Consider the following 22,723-nt stretch of genomic DNA (forward strand, 5'->3'; position numbering starts at 1 on the left):
ATCGCGGGGGCGCGTGTGCCGGCTTGTTACTTTCAGTTTCGCTCTGCACTGCAGCCAGCATCGAGGAGACACACACAGTATCAGGTATCGGAGGATGTCTTATTCGCGGGTGAGTGCCTTATTTTAATTATTTTAGCAAAAATCGGGGGTGGCTTATTTGATGGGGATGCCTTATAATCGGGAAAACACGGCAGCATTAAAATCTTTTTATAATTGTTGGCAAAGTAGACAAATTTAAATGTCTTGGCCCCCACAGGGGAGATCTCCCTACCCTTCCTATGTTCCCCATTTAGGGCTCAAGCAGCAACAAAGCCCTTATAGAGTGGCAGAAGTGCCAGTTATTTCCCATTCTACTAAAAATATCTTGTGTTCCATTGAGACTTTTGCTCATCACTTTCTATTCTGTCTGATACAAGACTTAATAAATTTAGAAAACCATATTCAGATTGCTTCCTATTGTTAATTGTAATTTGCCCTTTACACTAAGGCTATGTACACATGTGCAATAATTGTCATTGGAAAGGATCTTTCAGGATATTTTCCAACAACTAACGACTGCACAATGCATGAACGAGTGCTGTACATATAGCACTGTTCTGCTATATGGAGAGGGGAGGGGAAAAATGACCGAACAGCACCCTGCTGCACTCTCTCCTCCTTCACTTCCATTACGATCATTTGTCGTCCATCGTCCGTGGATCTGCCAGGACGGTTGTCAGGACGATGGACGGCGAGCACTGGAAACACACCAGATACTCGTCTGGTATTGGCCCTGAACCAATAATCGGACAAGAACCATAGCACCCAGCCTAGGCGCTTGCAACAAATTTTGTCCCACAACTTAGAATAGCTAAGCATGAGCCATCTTTACACAACAATATAAACATAGAGTTATTGGGGTTGATTTACTAAAGGGGTTGATTGGCTGTTCGCTTCGCTTAGTGAAATATCCCCTTGCAAAGGATATATTTTACTTAGTCTAGTAATTGAGATGAAGCTCTGCTATCCTTAGATAGCCAGTTATGTGCGAGGAAAAATCTTGTTTTTTTAGATTATCTTCCATGTTATTGTGTTTGCTTTTAAAATACCTATCACCATATTCACTAAACTCTGTAAATTATCCCTTGCAAAGTAATATTAATTCACCCTGGTAATTGTACAGCCTAACATTCTTTAGTAAACCAACCCCAACATGTTTATAACTTGTTAAAACATACATAAAGTTTAGGACAGTATAAATTCTGTCTGTTGTATCAGAAGATAAAATACAGTATATGGCTAGCTGCATAACATATGACATGCAATAAAAATTTTCATATTGGTAAAGCAAGTTTGGTCTTATTGACAAGTCCAATATATTTGTTCAGCCTCTACTAGCATATTGATATATTGTTGTGGCAGTAAAACACAATTATACTCAACATGGAGATCATTAGTTTCAAACTTCAAGTTTAGAACCTACCCTGATATACTACTTTATTTACTAGCCAGGAAAGAGAAGCACGATCACAGACATACTGAAGAAACTGCAGCTGTGAAATGAAGAGCAATGTCAGAGGGGCATTTCTGCGCACTACTGCGATTTTAATTGGAAACTGCAGTGTGCAGAACCTCACATTGTGTTCATAATCATGGAAACAGCATTGCATGGGGATCAATGATATACTCCTAAAAAATAAAAAGTTTGGCCTTCATATTAAACTAAACCTAAAATCAACATATACTGTACCTAAATTTGTCCCATGTTTTTTCCAACCAGTGACTTTGGCTAGCTGTTTTTTTAATGTTATGTTTTTAGAATACTGCATTAACTGTCACTTAAGGCGAAAGCAATAATAATAATTGTTTTTTACTATTTATGAAAACTCCTTCTACTAGACCTCAGGTCATATGTATGGACCCTTAGTCTTATCAATGTAAACTTGGGGGAAGGGGGGGTGCACCTCTTTTACTTCTCCAGTGCACTCCCCCCACAATGTCTGTCTTTACCCTGCACTCAGCTCAGTCCCTGTTTGGCACTTATTCTTTTTAATGCTTATAGGTGATTTAAGTTTGTTCATTTATATATTGCATGTGCTAAATTTTGGTAGTGTATGGTATACAGTATTTATGGAGGGTCGTTTGTCAAATGAATTTTTAATGGATCTTTAAGGGTTGGAGTTGCACTTTATAATTTGCAGTGCTGCTATATTTTTCTTGTGGTGGACTTTTGTTTATTTAACATTTTCTAGTTGACCTTGTTTGTTATGGGACTGCTACTCAAGATAGCCGTGGCACACTTTACAAATTAGAAATGTAGAGGGTGCATATATTACCAATAGCTTTAGCCTGCTACATTGTTAGTATCTTTTAGTGTGTGGGTATTTGTTGGTAGAGCACTATTTAATTTTCATCCAGAGAGCCACATTGCTTCGAAACAGCCTTGCTTAAGGCTGCTGCAACTCCCAGAATTGCACGTCCTTTTTCAGTGCATTCAATGGGTTTCTAAAGGAGAGCTTCTTGGCACAACAAATGTTCTTGAAGCTGCGCAAATGTCAGAAGGTTAAAAAAACTGAGTAGGGTGTTAAATTTTATATATTACATTTTCTGTACATGGCCTGGCCCAGGGGCATATTTTCTACCTGTAGAGATAGGCGGAAGGGAATTTTCGGTATGCTGCTTGGCAGTCAGACTGCTCAGGGCACACCGTCCAGAAGCCCTGCTGTTGTAATGCACATGATGTCAGGAGGAGTTATGTGACCCCTCAACCTGTATGTCTGAAAAACTAGGTTTATTATTCTTAATACACTTGAATCAAATCTGACATGAAGTTTATAATGCATTTTTACTGCAAAAAGGATTACATCAAACCAAATCATCAAATCATCTATTATTCTGACTATTGCAGGAAACTACAAACTGCTAGTAAATAATTTTCACTTATCTCACACTTTCCTTCTGCACTGGGTTTCCCTGAACCTGATTTATTGGAAAGGCCATACAGGTTTAGAATAAGTTCTTTCTCACTGACCTCTCTTTGCAGAACCTGGCAATGACTATTGTGGCAATATTGTCTCTGACTAGCACACATAAATTGTCAGAGGAGTGCATCAGTGTAAGGAGTTAACTTTTAACCATAATTTTCCAGCAGGCTTTTCTCAGTAGCTTTCCAGTCTTTTATGGCATATCTGGTCAAAGATCTCTTCTGTATACTAAATACCTAATAATCATTGAAAATGAAAAACCAAACCATTACAAACACAAATTCTAGCCATAATAATAAACATTATGTTATTATCCATGATTGCACAATCATTATTGGTCCGTTCAATAATTGCACTATAACCCACAAAATTCTTTAGAATCAGATTTTCTTTTCTGATGTCTGCATTTCTAGACTTATTTTCCTAAGCCTCCAAAATGGCACCCCTCTCCCACCCCTTTGCCCCACAGCAGCCACGTGGACTGCTTTGGTTATAATTACTTTAACCACTGGTTAAAGTGAAAACTTCAAGGACAGACTATGTATCTTGTCTAGCATTATTCTATGAGGTTTATTTATAATGGAGAGCCGGTATTGCTGTACACTACATTGTATTTACACTACATTGTTATATACACACTAACACCGACTCGGCTCATGAAAGGGTGTTTCCCAAACTTTTTAACATGGAGGAACCCTTAAAATAACGTTCAGGTCTTCAAGGAACCCCTGTTATAATTATTATATCCACAGCTCACAGTACATTAACATGGTGCACATTAGGAAGAATGCTCCTTACATTGCTGGCCAGTAGAAAGAATGTCACCCTTACATATAGCCAAAAAGATTATTAAACTGACCTGAGATTCATTGCCCAGGACACCCATAGCAACCTCTCGAGGAACCCTGGTTGAGAAATGGCTTAATGGATCTGAGAGAGCTCTGTGATTGGAGAGAAGATTATGTGATCCGTTCTCCTCTATTAACAAAGCTCACAATCTGCTGCACCAGTTTTGGGACTCCAAAGCTAGAAGCAGTACAAAAGAACTGTTTAAAAACACAGGGAGAATCCATTTCTTTTTACCTGTCATCTAGTTCTTTGTTGATGTGCCAACTTTCCAAAAATGCATATTGCTGTGCTTTATAAACACTGTTGCATTTTAAATTATCCAGTAACTTAATACTGCTTAAACCTAGATTTATATGAAAGTTTAAAAAAATTTATAGTGAAATTCAACTCAAATCTATAGGTTAATATTTGTTAATGGACAAATGAGAAACATACAAGCACTGCATTTGTTTTTTTTTTTTATAGAAAGTCATTTGAATAAGGTATTTGTTTTTGTTTATGCTAAAAATATGTTTTCAAAGATAAGCAGAGCGGTAGTAATGAAATGGCAAAAAATACATGCCGAATGGTCTTCACCTGAGCTGCAAATGATGGTTGGTATTTACCAAGAATCAATCAGTTGCAATATATTGTCTGTTCATTCAAATTAGTCATGTGCATCCAACCGTCCAGAAATTCATATTTAATGTGCATCCAACAAGTGTTATCTGTTAACAGCATTGTAGCGCCACGGTTTATGCACCTGAAATTTTATTTCAAACCCATTACGGTGATGGAGGCCAGGGGTAGCCACGGTAACGGGGAGTAATCTATCACAAATGCTGCTGCTCCCTGGAAGAGAAGGTCAGCATGGTTGAGAACTGCTTGGGATTTCTCATTTCAAATGAGCCATTATATGTAGAATAATAATAGCTCTCGATGCCCATGATAATGCAGCCGTGGACGGACACAAAAGACTGATTGTATTAAGTCACAGAGTTTGGGTCATAGAGAACAACAAGAAATGGCCAAACCATATCTTGTACAGCAGTTTGTAACGCACCCTTAGTGAAGAATAAAGGAAAGAGGATTAAAGGGCAGTTGTACAAGAAACAAGATCTCAATGTAGCCTGTACTCATTTTGAAAGAAAAAAATTTGAGGAAACTTAAACTGTACTGTATGTATTCCCTACTGACTTCATCTTATACTTTTTTCTTTTTCTCATGGATGGTTTTGTTACTTTTAGGATTCAGTAGCTTTGTAATAAACATTAACATACATTAAAGCAGTGTTTCTCAACCAAGGTTCCTCCAGAGGTTGCTAGGGGTTCTTTGAGCAATGAGCAATTTGGACCTCTCAGGTCATTTAGTGACACCAATGATCTTTTAAGCTATCTGTAAGAGTGGCATTGTGTACAGTGCTGACATATAGCTTCTGTAGAGTAGGATCAATGATTAGTCCACTAATGCCGCCCTTGCCAACAGGTGGTCTTTGGACCACTGGTGATCGGCAAGAAAATTTTGATGGTCCGCAGCTCTCACCTGTGCCCCCCTCCAGGAGGGGTTAGGAGAAGGACCCTGCTGGCGGGGGGCACCTGTCAGAGCTGTGGACCATGTTCCCTGTACGGAGCGCAGGCTGAATGGAGTGGGCTGATTGTGTCTCTGAACACAACCCATTCACTCTCCTATCGCAGGCTCAGACCGGCAATGGGAGAGTGGGCAGGCTCTGGCATCATGACATCACTCTGGGGGAAGTTTCTTACTCTTTGAATGACACACAGCTCCCCGCACATGCACAGTCCGGAGTCCATGCATTCAGTGGGCCACAAGCTCCAAAAGGTTGGGGACCACTGCTCTAAGATGTTGATATAGTAATTATAGCAGGAGATCCCTGTAGACCTGAAAGGTATTTCAAGGATTCCCCAATGTTAAAAAGGTTGAGAAACACTGTTTTAAAGAGTCAGTCCACCCAAAAGTATAGGTGCAACCAGGATGGCTGCCTCAATTCCAAATTCATATCCACATAGTAGTTTTAGGAATAGTTAGTTCCTACCAACTTTTTCATTTTTTAATGTCTCCTACTGCATAAAATAAAATAAATATATAATGCAATAGCAAAAGAGCAGTTCATTCAATATTTCAACAGGCCATCCAGACCACAGAATTCAAATATAGAGATCTCCTAAAACAGTCCATTAGAGATACTAGTACCTGCCAGGTAATATGTTTTAACATCAATTTCAATCTCAGGTTTTTCTCAGTGGACTGGTCCTTTAGTTAACACTCCTTATCTGAAGTTTTAATAGTAGCAAAGGGACCAAACCAATCATTTATTTTTACTTGCATCAGAGATTTTAGTGTCTAGGCTCTTCAGAATGTGATGTACATATGTATACAGTATATGAAAAAGCTGTACACATGCCAGATTTTCACCAATCACAGTTGTTCATCTCTGGCAACAGTCATCTACTATGTGTACACAGCATTAGATGATGCTCCTGCAATATCACTGTGATTATATCAGGAGAGCTAATTAGACTCCTTGAGACAACGCAGGAATTGTGCAAAGGACTCTAAATGTATTCAACATGTATTTTATTGAACAGACTTACCAAAAGTTTTTCACTTGTATATTTAACAGACCAAAAAGTGGCAAATACCGATTCCCCTGTCCTATTTGAAGCTCTGAAAGTGATGACCCTCTGAAAGTCTAAGTTGCTAAAGACCTAGTCAAACTTTCTTTCTGATGATCCTGAATATATTATAAAGAAGGGTGGACTAGACTAGAGGGAAGAACGGCTTTGCACCCTAAATCAGTACTAGAAAAGTTATGCTGTGCTCATGGGTTTGAGTTGAGATGTCATTCAAACTACTGTCAGTGAGAAGTCTACCAGGAATTGCTTCCTTTGGGGGTCAAGGATGTTATGCAAATAACACTGACACTAAATGATGTGAAAAGTTGCATCACAAAAACATGTTCAGGAACATTTTCAATTGAAATTTTACCAAATATTGAGGTGCTTTGGTAAACTTTCCTTGCTGTATTTTATTTTTTGCAAAAAATCTGTAGTAAAGATGAGTAGTAAAAAACAATTTGAGCATTGCAAAGGTTGTAATGGATGGTCACAGATAGACAAAGTGTTATATATGTTTACAATTACATTAACTTTAGCAAAGCATCATTTTAAAATGAACATTGAATTCTTCCCCGGGCCTTCACATTCCCTTTAATATGCCTGTCAGATATCAGTTCACAACATAACATTTATTTGGCTAGCTTATACCTTGGTTGTAGACTTAATGATACATTTTTCTGTATTGGATTGTTCTGAAGATTTGAAAATATTACTTGCAGTAACCTTGCATTGTGCTGTGCAAGTGAAATTGTTTCATTTGTTATAAATACACATAAAAGGAAAGAGAGTCTAGTCTATAAAAGATTGAGGACAATAGCTAAAATTTTTCACAAAGTTAAAAAAAAAGAGATAATGGCATAAAAAGCAGATATATTATTGTGGACACGTGGACGGGCTTAATAGAGTGGCTCAAAAGCAGAAGTTGGTTTATTTTCTGTTAAACTTGCAATTTCATGTCACAATATATTCTACTGGAGTTATGCAGCTGGAAAAGATTATACATTATTTTTGCTGTTTTTCTAAATAATGCTAATCTATTTTATTGCTCTGTGTAGACCTATAAAAAGAGACAATTAATTTCTTATGAGCCATTATTGTAGATCACTGTATACATAGTATTTAGCAGAGTTTTTTTTTAATCAATGTGGCAGGAATATCATAAAATCCTGTACCAGGCTTACAATTGTCAGACCTTATTTTAGTGTATACTTTATGTACTTGCTAATACCTTGGAGAAATAATTTTAGTAAAAACCCAAACACCCCAAATTTTCATCTCTGAAACATGTTTTCCCAGCATAATTGACTTTTTGGAACTTTTTTTAATTGTTTGTCGTATTTAAAAACAATTTGATTTGCTTTTTGCTTGCAGTGTATGGAAAATATTTTCTGGTTATATAATTTACAGTACACTAATATAGCTGTGCATATGGGATAAAAGGAACCGCCATTATAAAATAACCTATTTATATTCATATAGAAAAGTCTATGATTCATATATTACTGTCCAAAATACACCATGCAAATCCGCCATTTATCACTAAATGGGAATGTGAACTTCAAATCCTTGGAAATAACTAAAACAATCCTACATTATAGTCACACAGCTTCAATCAGCAACAGATACCAACAAACAAATCATAAAATCCTCACAATATGATACAGGAACCCAACACTTTTAACCAAAATATCCTAACAGACAGGTGTGGACTGCTGGCGATGTAATCAAGAACCAGAACCAGGACCAGAACCACTATGCTTCACATAATTTGTAGCTGTTCAGCACTCTCACCATTCTGGTCAAAAGATTTAGAAATTATATATCACTTATACAACGGGGATTGACATCACTGACAGTCCGGTATTAGCTCTTTTACACATGACCACCATGTTCAGGAAGCCATATAACAAATCTCTACCTCTTCATTTACTTAACACAACAAGAGCCTGTATACTGGCTTTTTGGAAACAATTCACCTCTTCTCCCATACACCACTGGATAGATCAGGTAAATGACATAATGGAAATGGAAAAAGCAATAACGCAACCCTATAGATAGGGAATACACTGTGCAATAACAAAATCAATATACGGAGACAATGTAATAAATATAGGCCTGATGTTTATACAGATTTTTTTTTTTTTGGTTTTGACTCTTCAAATCTGTCTTATACTAATCAGTACTGATGTATAATGATGCTTTTGTAACATTGCAGTCTTTATTGTATTTTGTTTAGTTGCTATAAAAATACAAAATAAAAAAAGTCTATGAGTAAAATAGGTAAAAACCTCCCTGTTGTATTTACTATATGCATTCCATATTTATTATGCTATACATCAGGTACCATTAATGTGCACAGGATAAGCCATTTAAAGAGCTCTCACCAAGCTCTTTGGTTGCAACCATTAAAGCACCCTTCACCCCCAGTTTGGGAATAATAATTACTGGTCAATATGATGGCATTGGTAATATAAAGAAGAGTATGCAAGACCATAGTCTAATCCAGTTTATAGCTGGATGAGGAGGATATTTTCGAGGGTGACAAGAAACTTGAAGGATGACTTGAATCATTTTTTAAAATGCTGTCTGACACTTGAAATAAGCTACTAGCATGCATCAGCAGGTTTTCAACAGGCTTATACTATTGCTGAAGCTTGCAATTCACATGGCTTTTAAATAAGTTAAAGCCCACATATAAAAAGTTTTTTTGTAGAATTTGTAGCAGAAATTTTAAATTATAAACCACAAGGGTCACATTGATTGAATAGGTTTTACTGATGTTTTTCTTCACATCTGCAGTATTGAAATGTAACACTTTCTGTGGGAATATAAGAAATTCAGTTTTTAGCTCAAAGAAACCTGTGCTAAAATATATAAGTGGGCTGCCATTGCTGACCTCCTACTAAAATTATTAGTTACCAGGCTCTCTCTGTTTTCACTGCTTCGTACGTATTTGCACCAAAACATAGGGCGAGGGAAGTTATAATCATTTGCATACTTGTTCTGGGTCAGTTACTCGGTATGGAGCCCATAGTAGATTTATGCAAAAACTGTGCAGAAAGTGAAACAAATCTAAGATTAAAATAACAAATAATGCATGGTAATGAGAAAAGTGCATGCATAGTCCTTTTGTGAAGTGAAATAATAATGGAATCAGAATATGGAATCAGTGTCACAGGGATGAGATATTATGCTGAGTGTGGTTTCAGTAACAACATTACTATGTTGTTGAACCTATTATTTAAATCTCCATTTTTTAGTATACAAGTCACTTCTGTTAAAGCATTAAGTGGCATGGTTCACCCATACATCATTACAGGGTAATTGCACATGAAGAGTTGAGAACCTTATATTTGCAAATTGTGATGCAGCCTATCATGTTCTGTTGCAAACAAGAGCAACTGATCTCATTAAGCCTTGCAGTTTCATAGATGTGTTACTATGACCAATATAGGGTGGAGCATCAGTATGATGTTTGATTTATGCTGTCCCTTTGAGAATTGCAGCTTGGACAGAAAAATATCTAGGGCAGTGTTTATCAACCAGGGTTCCATGGAACCATAGGGTTCTTCCAAAGGATACTAGCAGTTCCTTCAGCCACGAGCAACATTACATTCCCTCAAACATTCCCTGGTCAGAAACAATTACTGCCAATAAATCACATGGACCTGGAAGATTATTAGGGAATGCCTGATCTTGTTTAGGAAATAGAGAATTAAAATACACACTTACACACGACAAAGCTATAACAAAAAATAATTAACAAAAAAGTCTATTTAACCTACTTTATTCCTTATAACATTAAGATTACAGCATACAATTGCAGGGGAGCTTTAAAGAGGAAGGAGCTGGGATTGTTAGGGGGGTATGAGTGTTTCATAGAAACTGTCAAATCATGAGACATAATGAAGCAGCATGGATATGTCTGGCCAACAGTCTAACTGCTCATGTTAGTAGTGACTGGAGTTAGAATGACATAGTGATATAAGGTGATAATGAGCATATGTCATTTTAGTTCACAAAGCATGGTTACATTGTTTACTGGAGAAAATACATAAATCAATCTCAGTCAATGAAAAAACAGCAGTTGCAATTGTTCACACAGAGAGGCAGCATTAGAACACAGCTCAGAATGAAAAAAAGAAAAGAAAAAACAGGCTTCTGCATTTTAGATGGACAAAAGACGTGCCAATTTGCTTAATGGAAGGAACATAAGCACTGCAGATGCAATAGTCAGGGAAGAGGATAACATGTGCATGAATTTATGTTTTTGTGGTAGAAGTTAATATGATTTTGCAAACAATTGAAAGTAAAGAAAAACAACATATATATATATATATATATATATATATATATATATATATATATATATANTAAAGAAAAACAACATATATATATATATATATATATTGATATTTATAATAACACAAATTTCAATAAAGCAAATTATATTCACCAGAACAAATAGTGCCAAATAAAATACCAAATATTAAGAAGTATATTCAAATGTTAAGGATGAAGTCATAGGCAGTCATACAAACAGGTTAGATGCATTTTGTGTGGTTTAGCCTGCCCATACATTGGGTCTAATTTGTTAAAGCTTTCCAAGATTGGAAGATATACTTTCATCAGTGAAGCTTGGTGATGAAGCAAAATTGGAATAGCTAATGTTTTGAATCCTAGACCAGATCCATTCCAGGTTTGCTGGATCATCCAGCTTCACACATGAAAGTGCATCCTCTCCAGCCTTGGGGAGCTTTAATAAATCAGGCCCATTATCTCATTTTAAATAGATATGAAATTAGTATGATTGTATCTACAAGTAACATTAGATCACAAACAAACAAGAGCTCATATTTGGTGAGGGTCATCAGTATTGATATAGAGACTTTCAACTAAACTTGATTATTCCATTTTCCCATGATTCTTTCAATATCATGCCTTAGAAAATAGGGACCTTAAAAAGAAGAAGAAGCAGATTAAGCTGTGATTGAGCTTCCTTAGATAAAAAAAAGATGGACAAATCATATTTTGGCAAAAGTAATACATGATCTGTTGATACATGGATAGCACAAGCTTTTTTTAGTGGATTGGGGTAGCAAGCTAATATTCATGAAACTTTTGTTGAAATGAATCTAGCACAGACTCTTATACTATAAAACAGTACTGTATATGCAGTGTTTTTGTTATGGCCTATCTTTGTTCTTTACTATATTGCAGTAAAGCTGACTTTTTGCAGAAATAAAAAATTATACAGTACTTCTATTTGCACAACTATCTGATACTGATAGATATAACAATAGGGTAAAATTATAATCCATGTATCTAGATTTAATTTAGTGCAGGGAAAAATAAAGTCACAGGGGGAAGGTTTATGAGCATCCAGCATTATCTTTTGTTTTGGTATTCCTGCTGAACAACATACAATTCTTGCATGATAAGCAGATATGAAACAATGGCACAAGGTCCTACACTAAACCAAGTATATATGTAGCAAGTAGAACCTGAACAACCAAAAAACCCAAGTTATTCATGATTGATCAACATAGCAAAGGTTTTCTCCAGTCAAGGATCCCCAGGAAAAATGTAAAGACATGAAAGGCCATGTGTGAGTTACCGAGATCCTTAACCAAGGCTGACAGTTTTAAAGTGCCATTTTTTCTTTATCCCTCAAGAGATCCGTGAGTCAGGTGCAGAAAATAAATTTAAAAGATGAGGCTTTCCTATTGTTCTCTGCTAGAACCTGAAATATTTCAGACTGTCTGAACTGAAATGGATTCAGCAGTCAGCAGTTAGTTTCCTTCATTCAGCAAATTCACTGTATGCTCCATTGCCCCATTTTTCTAAAGATAGATAAAGTAAATATTTAAATACCTGTTTTAATAATACTATTAGTATTTATTATTAGTATTACTAATAATATATCTAAAATATAGGTTAATGTAATAAACCATTGACTTATAATTAATCATTTTTATGGCCAGTTAGGAGGATATTTTTATTTTCTTTAAACATAATGTGATGGGAGAGTGGGCGGGTTGTGTAAAGAGACACAACTCATCCTCTTAATTGAGCCTGCGTTCCATACAGGGAACATGGTCCGCGGCTCTGGCAGGTGCTCCCCTCCAGTGAGGTCTTTCTCTTGACCGCGCTCCGGGGAGCACTGGCCAGAGCCGTGGACTACCAAAACTTTCTTGTGGACCACCAGTGGCCCGCGGACCATTGGTTGGTGACCACTGCATTAGTGGACCATTAGTTGATCCTACTCTACAGAAGCCATATATGATCAGTTTACATGGTGCATAGTTAAAGACATATAAATGACTGTAATTTTATAAAATGGTCAACAATGGTAGTAATATCTATCTTTTGTGGGACAACCATCCTTTCAAGTTCATTTCTTTTTAAGTAAATATAAGGTCACTGGTTTTGGAAAAACTTTTCAAGGACACTTAAAGTGAAACTAAACTTTTGCAGGCAGCTTCGATGTTGAAAAAGGGACAGGTGATGTGCAAGGCACCTTTGTATTGCTTACAATGTTTAAGTTTGAACTTAACTCTGGAAACCTTTAGGCCTTATTCATAATTTGTGGAGCTTAAACATGCAGTAAATTTTGCATGGCAATGTACCTGATCTATGTGCAGTGTGTTGTAATGCCAAGAAAAATGGCCAAGGCCATTACAAAGGTGTGAATAGGATCTTAAAAAAAATAAATGTAACAGCCCAAAGTTATATATAAATTTAACATGTACACTTTTGTGGACCTATTTCTGTAAAAAAAACAAATGACATTAAAATTTTTTTTAAAAATATACACGTAAAGAATTGGTAATAATAAAAACTTTGTCAAAGCTTACTATGCCATAGAAGCATTTTTACTTTTCCTTTAGAAATGTAACCCAATTAACATGAAATAAATTGCCTGCTAGATGTTATGCTTCTTCATTTTTATTATTACATCCTTGGCAGGGAAAGGTAATATTCAGTACAGTACATACCTTAGCAAAAAATGTTTTTGTAAATGGAAAAAACAAAACGCTAGTTTGGTTTTAATAACTCCTTTTCATATGTCCAGTTTGTGTCCAGTAGGCGATAATGACATTTTTAGTGTCCTGTAAAGCCCGATATCAGTCAAACATATTTTTTAATTTGCAATATATTTAAATTTTTAATAAAACACAATTTTTTATCCAGTGTGGAAGATTTAGAATCTCTTTCAGAATGTATTAATGTCTGTTAAGGAGATTTACCTTCCCTTCCTGTCCTAGCAACACCAAGTTACACTTTAAAAAGAGTTTCATGAGGACAGGGAGTGAATGTTGATGTAGTGGAAGACAGCCTCTAACAATATTAATGTGGGAAGTTTACATTTTAAAACCCCTACTTGTAGGAATCATCATTATTTGTCTTTCCTGTCTAGTGAATTGGATAGAAACCATGGTGTAGTGAAAATTCATAAAATAAGGACCTTGGTAGATGTTATTATTTTTGGAACTGAGTAAATAACAGCAAGACATAACATCAGTTAAACTTTCAGCACCACTGTGGCATAAATAATTGTACAACAAAAATCACATTGTATGAAGTGTTTCTAAACTGTGGCAAATTTAGAACTGTATCTGTGAAATGGTTGATGGAGTGATACAAAGTCTGTTTGTTCATATGTATTCTAATGCTGTTGAAACTAATTTACTATGTTAGTTTCCAATGGTAAAATGGAAAAAAACAGTTTAAGAAAAATTACCTTCATGATTGGTTCCTGCAACTTTTAATAAATGGCAGCCATCCATCACCTACATACAATCAATTAAAACCCCATGAATAAGCACAACCAGAGGAATTTCCTGGCCATATAAAAGAACAAAGCAATAGAATGGGTGTTTTAACATAACACTCAGAGGTAAGAAGCTATGTTAGATAAGGAATCTCATAAATTAACCTTCTCAAAATAATTCCTGCTTTTAGGTTTAAAATCTGTACTTTTTAGAATTGCTACACTGCAATAAATGAAGGGTGGACTCGATCACTTCACCAGACTCATCAAACTAAAAATAAAACTTTAAAAAATGCAAATGATTCAAAGACAATACAATTACTAATGTTTTAAATTGTATTTTTTAGGTGCAAACAGATGAGCTATTCTGAGGATCTGCCTCAAATTGCTGTAGTCTTCATCTTTGTAAATGAAGCCTTATCTGTGATTCTACGGTCTGTACACAGTGTGGTCAACCATACGCCATCTCATCTCCTGAAAGAGGTCATTCTTGTAGATGATAACAGTGACAATGGTAAGTGTCTTGAGATGAGAGTATTTTTTTCATATATTTAAAAAATTAAGTTCTGACTGGTTACAGCTGCTTTATACCTGATTACACCATATAATATTGTAAAAGTCACTCCTTCAGTACATGAATTTCAATGTATGCAGGTAATTGTCTCCCTACAACTATTACATGGTAATCCAATCCAAAAAAGGCTTTCTTCCTCTTTCTTTGCAGTGGTTTCTTCTTGTTTTAGACCCATTAGTTTATGCATTTGTATACTGTTGTCAACTTTTCATATCAATAGAAAGTTTAATAAGTTCAGTTCCACTGTATGAAAATGAAAAACAAATTTATTATGATAATCCATTTCAAATTGATAATTGTGCTTTTTATGTATAAATATAGTGCCAAGACATTTCTGTTAGATTACAAAGAATTTTGAAACAGGCTCTGATATCTTTAGCACAGCCACATACAGTGAAGGACCACTTTTGGTGAAAGTCACTTAATCTACAGGCATAAATTTAGCTTATAAGACAAACATAGAAGCCAAGACCTTAGAAATAAAGGGCAAATATGTACAAACCCATAACTACTGTGAAACCCTATAAGGAATTTCAGGAAAATATGCCTGCGTCATCAAAGAACCCAAAAGTAAAATAAAGTAGCATCTGATTATGAAATCCTTTATGTAGTTGTTTTGCTTTTGTGTAAATCAGTGTTTGTTGACCTTTTTAACATGGGGGACCCCTTGAGATAACTATAGGCCTTTAGGGAACCCCTACTGTAATTACTATATCCACGGTACACTAGTGTGGTGGCCATTAGAAATAATGCCTCCTACATTGCTGTTGGTTTAGAAAGCTGTCACCTTTACAGATAGCCAAAAAGATCATTCTTATTTGTTACACTAACCTGAGAATCACAAACTGCTCATTGCTCATGGAACCCCTAGCAACCCCTGGAGAGTTTCATTGAACCCTGGTTGAGAAACACCTGGTTTAAATGATGAAATTGCTGCATCCACTGGAATCACTATGCTTATTAGGCAATGCCATTTAAATATTGTATCTCAAATTCATGTGGACTAAATGTGATAAAATGTGTTAAACTATATCAAAATAGTTAGGTATATTGGAAATTTAAGAGGAAGAAACTTGCCCATACATTTCTCAAAAGATAAGGGAAGTATGCATATCATTTCTGAAATCCAAACTAAGTTGAAATAGCAGCGTTTTGATATTTTGTTAACTTTCCAACTTTTAAAGAGATAACTATTCTGTATCACTGAGTATGTGCCATGAATGCTACATACCCTACTCCTATGACACATTACCATATATGTCTGTGGTTTTGCATATAGAACTAAAAATGATATTCAGGCACTTTCTCAAAGGAACAAAATTATTACTCTTACTGATGCATCCGATAAATATATTCATACTGAAATTTACAAACTCATGAGCCAGTAAGGCACCTTATTAATGGAACCAAAAACCATATAGTAGCATTGTGTCTTAGTGCCTAGCACTATCATCTTGCAGCAACACGGTGTTAGGTTTAAATCAAGGCACCTGGTGACATGAGTATATTCTGTGAAAGATGTCTGTGCTATATAAACGAATGAAATGAAAGAACAAAACATTCAAAGTGGATAGAAAAAGATTATAATGCCTGCTGTTTATTTCATAACATTGCCAGATATTCAGTCTTTCTATTCTTCTTTAACATCAGAGCTACAAAAGCAATTGTTTTTTTATGGTTAGCAACTAACAGCAGATGTTCCTTCATGGTGTACTGATGGGCCAAAGTAATAATATTACTGCTAATAATAATAGGATAATATCACTGAAATCATAATTTTCTACAACAGAAGCACTGCAGTTGAGCAATAGATTATATGAATATAAGTAACAATATTTCTCATAACAATAAAAACCTAAATTGAATTGATGGTAAGGTAAGAATTTAAAGCAAGAATCTATTTATTCTCTCTTTTTTTCTACAGTTGTTCATAAAATATTGCTACAATTCTATAGTTACCTTAATTAAAGCTTTCTATAATGTTCTATATTGTTAAATCTATTAAGCTCTCATAGTTTCTCTGGGTTGAGCTGAATTTTTTCTCAGTTATACTGTGATTGCCTTTCCAAAAGAAGAGGACACTGCAGTAGGGCAAATTCATTGTGTGAATGATTTAAAATGAGCAAACCATATTTAATATGAATAGGCTTTTATGTTCTCACATAGAGAATTTGTGATCAGCAACAACCGGTATAATTTCAGGAACTTGCTTGCCATTGATCATAGGGATTTGAGGAGCAAGAAAGCCTGATGTACATAAATATTAGTGCTATAAAATCTGAGATTATATGCCAGCAGGCTCTTTCGCCTCTGTCCGTCTGCATAAATGGCAGATATTCATGTTTGATTGTAGTCTTGCTGGCAGCAATCGGCTATGTGATGATACCCACTGGGCCCTAAGCAGCTGCCTAGGTCACCTTGTGGGTGAATTTGTGCTGAACGACAATGTACTTGTAATCTATACACTACCTATATTATCTAAAGGATAATACCAGGGCGAAGCTCCTTCATGGGTTTTTTTTTTACTGCTGCTGTAAATCAGAACAGTCATTCGTAGTGGTGGTATCTGAAATTTTGTCTCTGGGTAAAGAAAGTTGGATACACATACCTACCTATATGCCAGAGAAATCAATACCGCAACCATATTTATTTATGAGGCAACATTATAGTATGAAATTGGTAAACATAGTGGAGCAATAAGTAGGTTGTAAATATATTTGTAAATCAGGTTCCAAAAACACATAATTTAAAGCAAATAGTATATTTCAAAGGTTGACATTTTATTGATCTGTATAAGAGTGGTTCATATTGGAGTCATGGTGAATGTATTATACTGCAAGTTTGTTTTTATTACATGCAACTAACAAGATGTATGCATGTTCTTCGAAATCACCAGTATTTAGGACCAGTTTCCTACCAATTTGTATTGGAGATTAAAATTGTGTTTTGTTCTACCACCTCGTATGTTTATTCATAACGATCCTCAATGCTGGAAACAGCTTACCTTACCTCCTGGTTTGGTAGGTGTATTATACTAAAAACGAAAGTAATGTCTAGTTTGCATTATCTATTGCAAACATGGCCCATCCATCTCTCAACACACCTCCAAATGAAATTCTTCTCTGAATTTTTAAAGGTTCATGTGGTACATAGACTCCCCTAGACATGGTAATTATTTTGGGCCTCCTAAATCCCAAGGAGGAATGACAATACCAAATGACTCACACTTGGCCAGATTGGTAGACTGGTGCAATAATGGATATTTGAAGTAGTGGGACACCATGTCTTCTTTACCATTATATAGAGCAGCATAAGGTATGCAAAATGTACTTTCTACTTTAAATTAACAAGCGCATGGGAGCAATTTCTTCAGGTAGTACTCAATTATTTCTGTGATTTATCTATTTACCCCTCACCAATGACTGCCATTTTGGGCCACCAACCAATTTTCTCCAGGACTTTCTGCTATGGTGTTTTCCAAGGAAGTGATTGAACACAGCTATTTCCTGGCACTGTGCAGTATTGCTGAGTGGTTTTTGCTGTTTGAAGGGGACGTATAGAGCCAGTCCCTGCCAAGGGCTACATGCACATCAGTACAAAAAGCAGAGCAGCTTCAAAAACCGACATCAGAGCCTTGTTTTCCTTGTGTAATCTGCTAGACTCTGCTATCCAGAATTTTCATAGTCATGACTAACAATCTACAATATTTTAAAATGTATTTGACCTTTTGTAATGTGGTAAAAACATTGAAAAATTACAAAATAATAGACAATTTCAATACTTGGTGTGTTAAGAGTACCTAAACATAATTTTTTAACTGATATGATTTCACTAAATATTTTGCAGAAAATATTAAAATGCATAACAGTAGACTAACACTGACATTTTTCTTTGTTTTATTTATTAGTTGAACTAAAATTTAACCTGGACCAATATGTAAATAAGAGGTATCCAGGTCTTGTCAAAATAGTCCGTAATACAAGACGAGAAGGACTAATTCGGGCTCGCATACAAGGATGGAAGGCTGCCAGTGCACCAATTGTTGGATTTTTTGATGCTCATGTGGAATTTAACACTGGATGGTAGGAGACAAATTACGACAATGTGAACCTTGCAATCAACATGCTGAATGTATTCATTGTTTGACAGATTGTTTTAATTACTGCCAGGTCTCTTGTTTAGCACACAATGGGCTGCACAATAATCAGACATGTGTATGATTTGTTATGGACAAACAAGATTCAATCAAGTACAATGTTATATACTATTGTTTCATTTAGGATCTTGTACAACTTTCACACTTTTTTGTGAACTTCAAGAAAACTGATATACCCACCAAGTGCATAAATGGAAATTAACTCACCTGCTAATACCTGCTAATATTTTTATTTATATTTATTTCTGAAGGTAGGTCTGTGCCATATTTAGCTAGTATGCTGAGATTTAAAAGATTTGCTTACCCAAACTAATGAGTTTATTTCTGCATTACCCATAACCCCATCTACCAATTGGACAATAAAGATCATCAGAAGATTTAAAAAGGGCTATATTTTTCTTGTAAGCATTACTAGAGAGGGAAATTATAAAAACCGGACAATCCAGCTACTTAATTGGATCAGAGTTTTGGACATGTCTCCTAGTTTGATTCCTACTATGTAAGGAATAAAGATGATATCTATACAGATTCAGGCATTTCTTGTATTTAAGAGGGAAAAAAATAACAATTTGTGCAGGATTCTCCTGCTGTATTTGGAAAAAGAGAAGGAGCAGATGTATGCCTGGAGAGGATGAATAAATAAGCCACCTTTCTGGGGCCGGAATTGCTGGCTGATTGTTAGGTAAAGCTCTGTCTGGCACTTCATTACAAATACCAATAGTAGCATTTCATGCCTTTGGCTTACTGTGATCTAAGCCTGTCTAACATTTATTCTACAAGGTTAAAGCTGAACTCTAGGCCCATTTTAAGGAAACATTTAAATACAGCTGTGTGTTCATTAGTGCATTGTTCAGTATTAAATGCAAGCAGTAAAATCACCTGAAGAGAGTATGGTATTCCCTGTGCATTTCTTGTACAACAGAGCAAGTTGAAAAGTGCAGGAATCCAAGAATTTCTTCTGCCAACATGAAGAATATTGATAGGAGAAGAAAACAAATGTCTGGCAATTTATTTCTGTTTGGCTTTGGAGTGGTACTATCTCTTTTAAAATGAGTGGAGTGATTTTCTGGAGTTTCATAACCTTCCACGTCTCTTAACCACTTGTAGTACCTCTTTCCTTATTTATTTACATAAAAGAGTAAAGGATAAGGATGATTATTAAGGAGATATTCCACCAAACTGTTAACTGCTCCTATGTGACAACAGCCATTGAATATTCTTTGTATTACCTTGTAGAAGTTTAGATTGGACCAGATTTGTAATTACCAAACCCACTTATTCAGTCCATGAATGTAAAAGTATTTTCCTACAGCCTAGGATAAGAGGAAATTACTGACTCTCTACCTGAGCACTATTCACTTCTCTGTGATTGATGTACATTCATATGCTTTTGCTTTTGGAAGGTAAAAACTAATTAACCAATGCAATGAAACCTATAAAAGAGTTAGGACTCTATTTATAAATCAGAGAATCTGACATTCCCTCAAATATTTCCTGGTGGGAATCAATTACTGCCATTGAAACACATGACCCTTGAAGATTCCCACCAGGGAATGTGTTCTCGAATGTCTGATTCCCTGTTTTTTAAAGAGAGCCCTTAATATAACTCATAGTGGTTTGTTCATAATACACAGGTCAGAAAATAAAAGTTGTAAAGCCACAGAAAAACAAAATAAAATCTTAGAAAAAAACTTTTGTTTCTAAAGTAACAATAGAACAGTATATCAGCATAAAGCCTATTGTAAGGTGTGGAAATTAGTTGAGAAGTGTATTGGGTAGCTGGTAGGGTCCCTGGTGGTCTCGGCATATGTCCTCCCATCTGTTTTACTAGAGGTGAATCATAAATATTTTGTCTTTGTTAAGGACATCTTTATTGAAGTTGTTATGACCTTTTTAATTCACAAGGTAGTCTAAAAATACAAAAATATGTGCAGTCTTGCATTTTCCTTTGTTTTGTTTTAAAAATGTATTTTTTATTACAACTAATTTAACAAACCCAGAAAGTAGTAAGACTTCTATATTTAAAATTTTAGTACCGATAAGTGAACCATTCTTCTGGCTTAACATTTTATGTGTAATTGGGCTACTTTGTGGGTAGCAGATATCCAAAATATGGAGATGTTTTTTTATTTTCTCCTTTTTTCCATTTTTTTAAGATCTGTTGTTTTTTTTCAACACTAGGCTTATGGGCTAGAAACCAAAAGTTAGTATAACCATTATCAGAGGTCTTTACTGCTGGTACATTACACCCTTTGGCATTTGGCAGGTTTTTAAAAAAGGGTGACACAAAAGTGCCAGTCCAAGCATGGGGCTTTTACCACACCCAAGAAGGAATTGCAGACATTTAGGGAAGGGGTTATAGGAATCTTGATTGCCAAACTATCAGGAATTAAAGGTGCCTTCAAAGTATATAGCTTGGAGATGTGTGTCTCTTATACCAGTCCTGATGGCCATTATTATTATATGGCCATTAATACGTATTTATTCTTTTCTCTCTCTTCTGAAAAAGCAGAGACAAAACTCCTCCAGACATTAGCAACACAAATGATAACTGTTACAGGCTTACATTCAAAAACCTGGCAACCATCTGAACTAAGGAGTGGTGGATTTCCAAAAATTCCAGGTTTTTGAAGGTTATACTCACCTCCACACACAGGCCAGCCTTCCTCTTGCAGCACCAGCGGACATCTGGCACAGTCCTGGAGAGCAGGCAGCAGGGATGTCTCCATGTGTATTTAGTGTAGTAAGCAAGACCTAACAGCTGTTTCTGGAGAACAGCGCCATGAAAACATGGCCAAACAGTGTAATGCAGTCCCTGTATTGAAAATGCGCTCCAAAATTCATGCCGAAAAACTGATGGAAACGGATTATCGATGGCCTGATTTAAATTTTGTGATTATAAGCTCCTAAAGCACTGTTCATAAGCTTTTGTACCTTATTACCAGAGACACAAGGAGGTAAAATTTTGCTTTTGGGGTATTGGGGTACCTGAGCTAATGTTTAGACAGGGTTATGGCATCCTCTTACCCATCCATCTAGTGCTAGACTTCTAAGCTGGCATAAGTATAGATGAACAAAAACAATTGAGGCTTATTGATTAAGGGAATGACTCTGCACAATCTATATTTTTCATTTTATGTTCATGTTTCATTTTCAGCACATTTACCTTTATGAGTATAGCTTATTAGAACAATAATTGCTCAACGTAAGCAACAGATGCTGCAACCCCTAACAGGCTTACCAGTTCAGCATCCCATCTGCACAATTGCTGTGGGCAAATATGAATCAGACAAGAGCTAAATGGTAAAGGCCTGAAATAGAATACAATAGATAAGATACCCTGTTAAAATGACAAACAAAAGTAGGAGACCAAAAGGGAAAACCTCTGGACTACAGTGAAAACAGAAAACATCTGATATTGTGGTCTTCAGACTGCAAATATTTGGAATAGGATGCATTTCCATAGAGGCAGAATGTGCTACAAAAACTGGACTGGCATATCTAGATCAATCACACTAAAAAAGTAAAAACATTTTAAGCCACATGGGTGAGCACTATAAAAAAGCATGCAACCTATGACCATTGTTGCCGCCTGAAAAGAAACAGCATAAAAGGGTGCTACAGACATACTTTTTAATACAAAGTAAACATTATAAAATAATACCTAATTTTATTTTCCTTTCCTTGTTAGGTAAAAATAATGAATATTTTAATATATCAGCACAAGCCGTGTGATACAGGTGGATGAATCTCATAAATCCGTTGGGGTTACCACAAATGGAGGTGTGCCCC

General features: G+C 35.7%; 1 protein-coding gene across 1 annotated transcript in view; it reads left to right on the forward strand.

Annotated features, from left to right (window-relative positions):
- The window catches only part of GALNT9 (polypeptide N-acetylgalactosaminyltransferase 9), a 167,019-nt gene that overhangs the window by 54,625 nt on the left and 89,671 nt on the right, over window positions 1-22,723 (forward strand). Inside the window, exons 3-4 of the mRNA XM_072415708.1 lie at window positions 14,549-14,715; window positions 18,683-18,857. Of these exons, the coding sequence (XP_072271809.1) occupies window positions 14,549-14,715; window positions 18,683-18,857 (342 nt within the window). The remainder of the gene's footprint in view (window positions 1-14,548; window positions 14,716-18,682; window positions 18,858-22,723) is intronic.

The sequence above is a fragment of the Pyxicephalus adspersus genome, chromosome 6, assembly GCF_032062135.1.
Source record: "Pyxicephalus adspersus chromosome 6, UCB_Pads_2.0, whole genome shotgun sequence".
Classification (NCBI taxonomy): domain Eukaryota; kingdom Metazoa; phylum Chordata; class Amphibia; order Anura; family Pyxicephalidae; genus Pyxicephalus; species Pyxicephalus adspersus.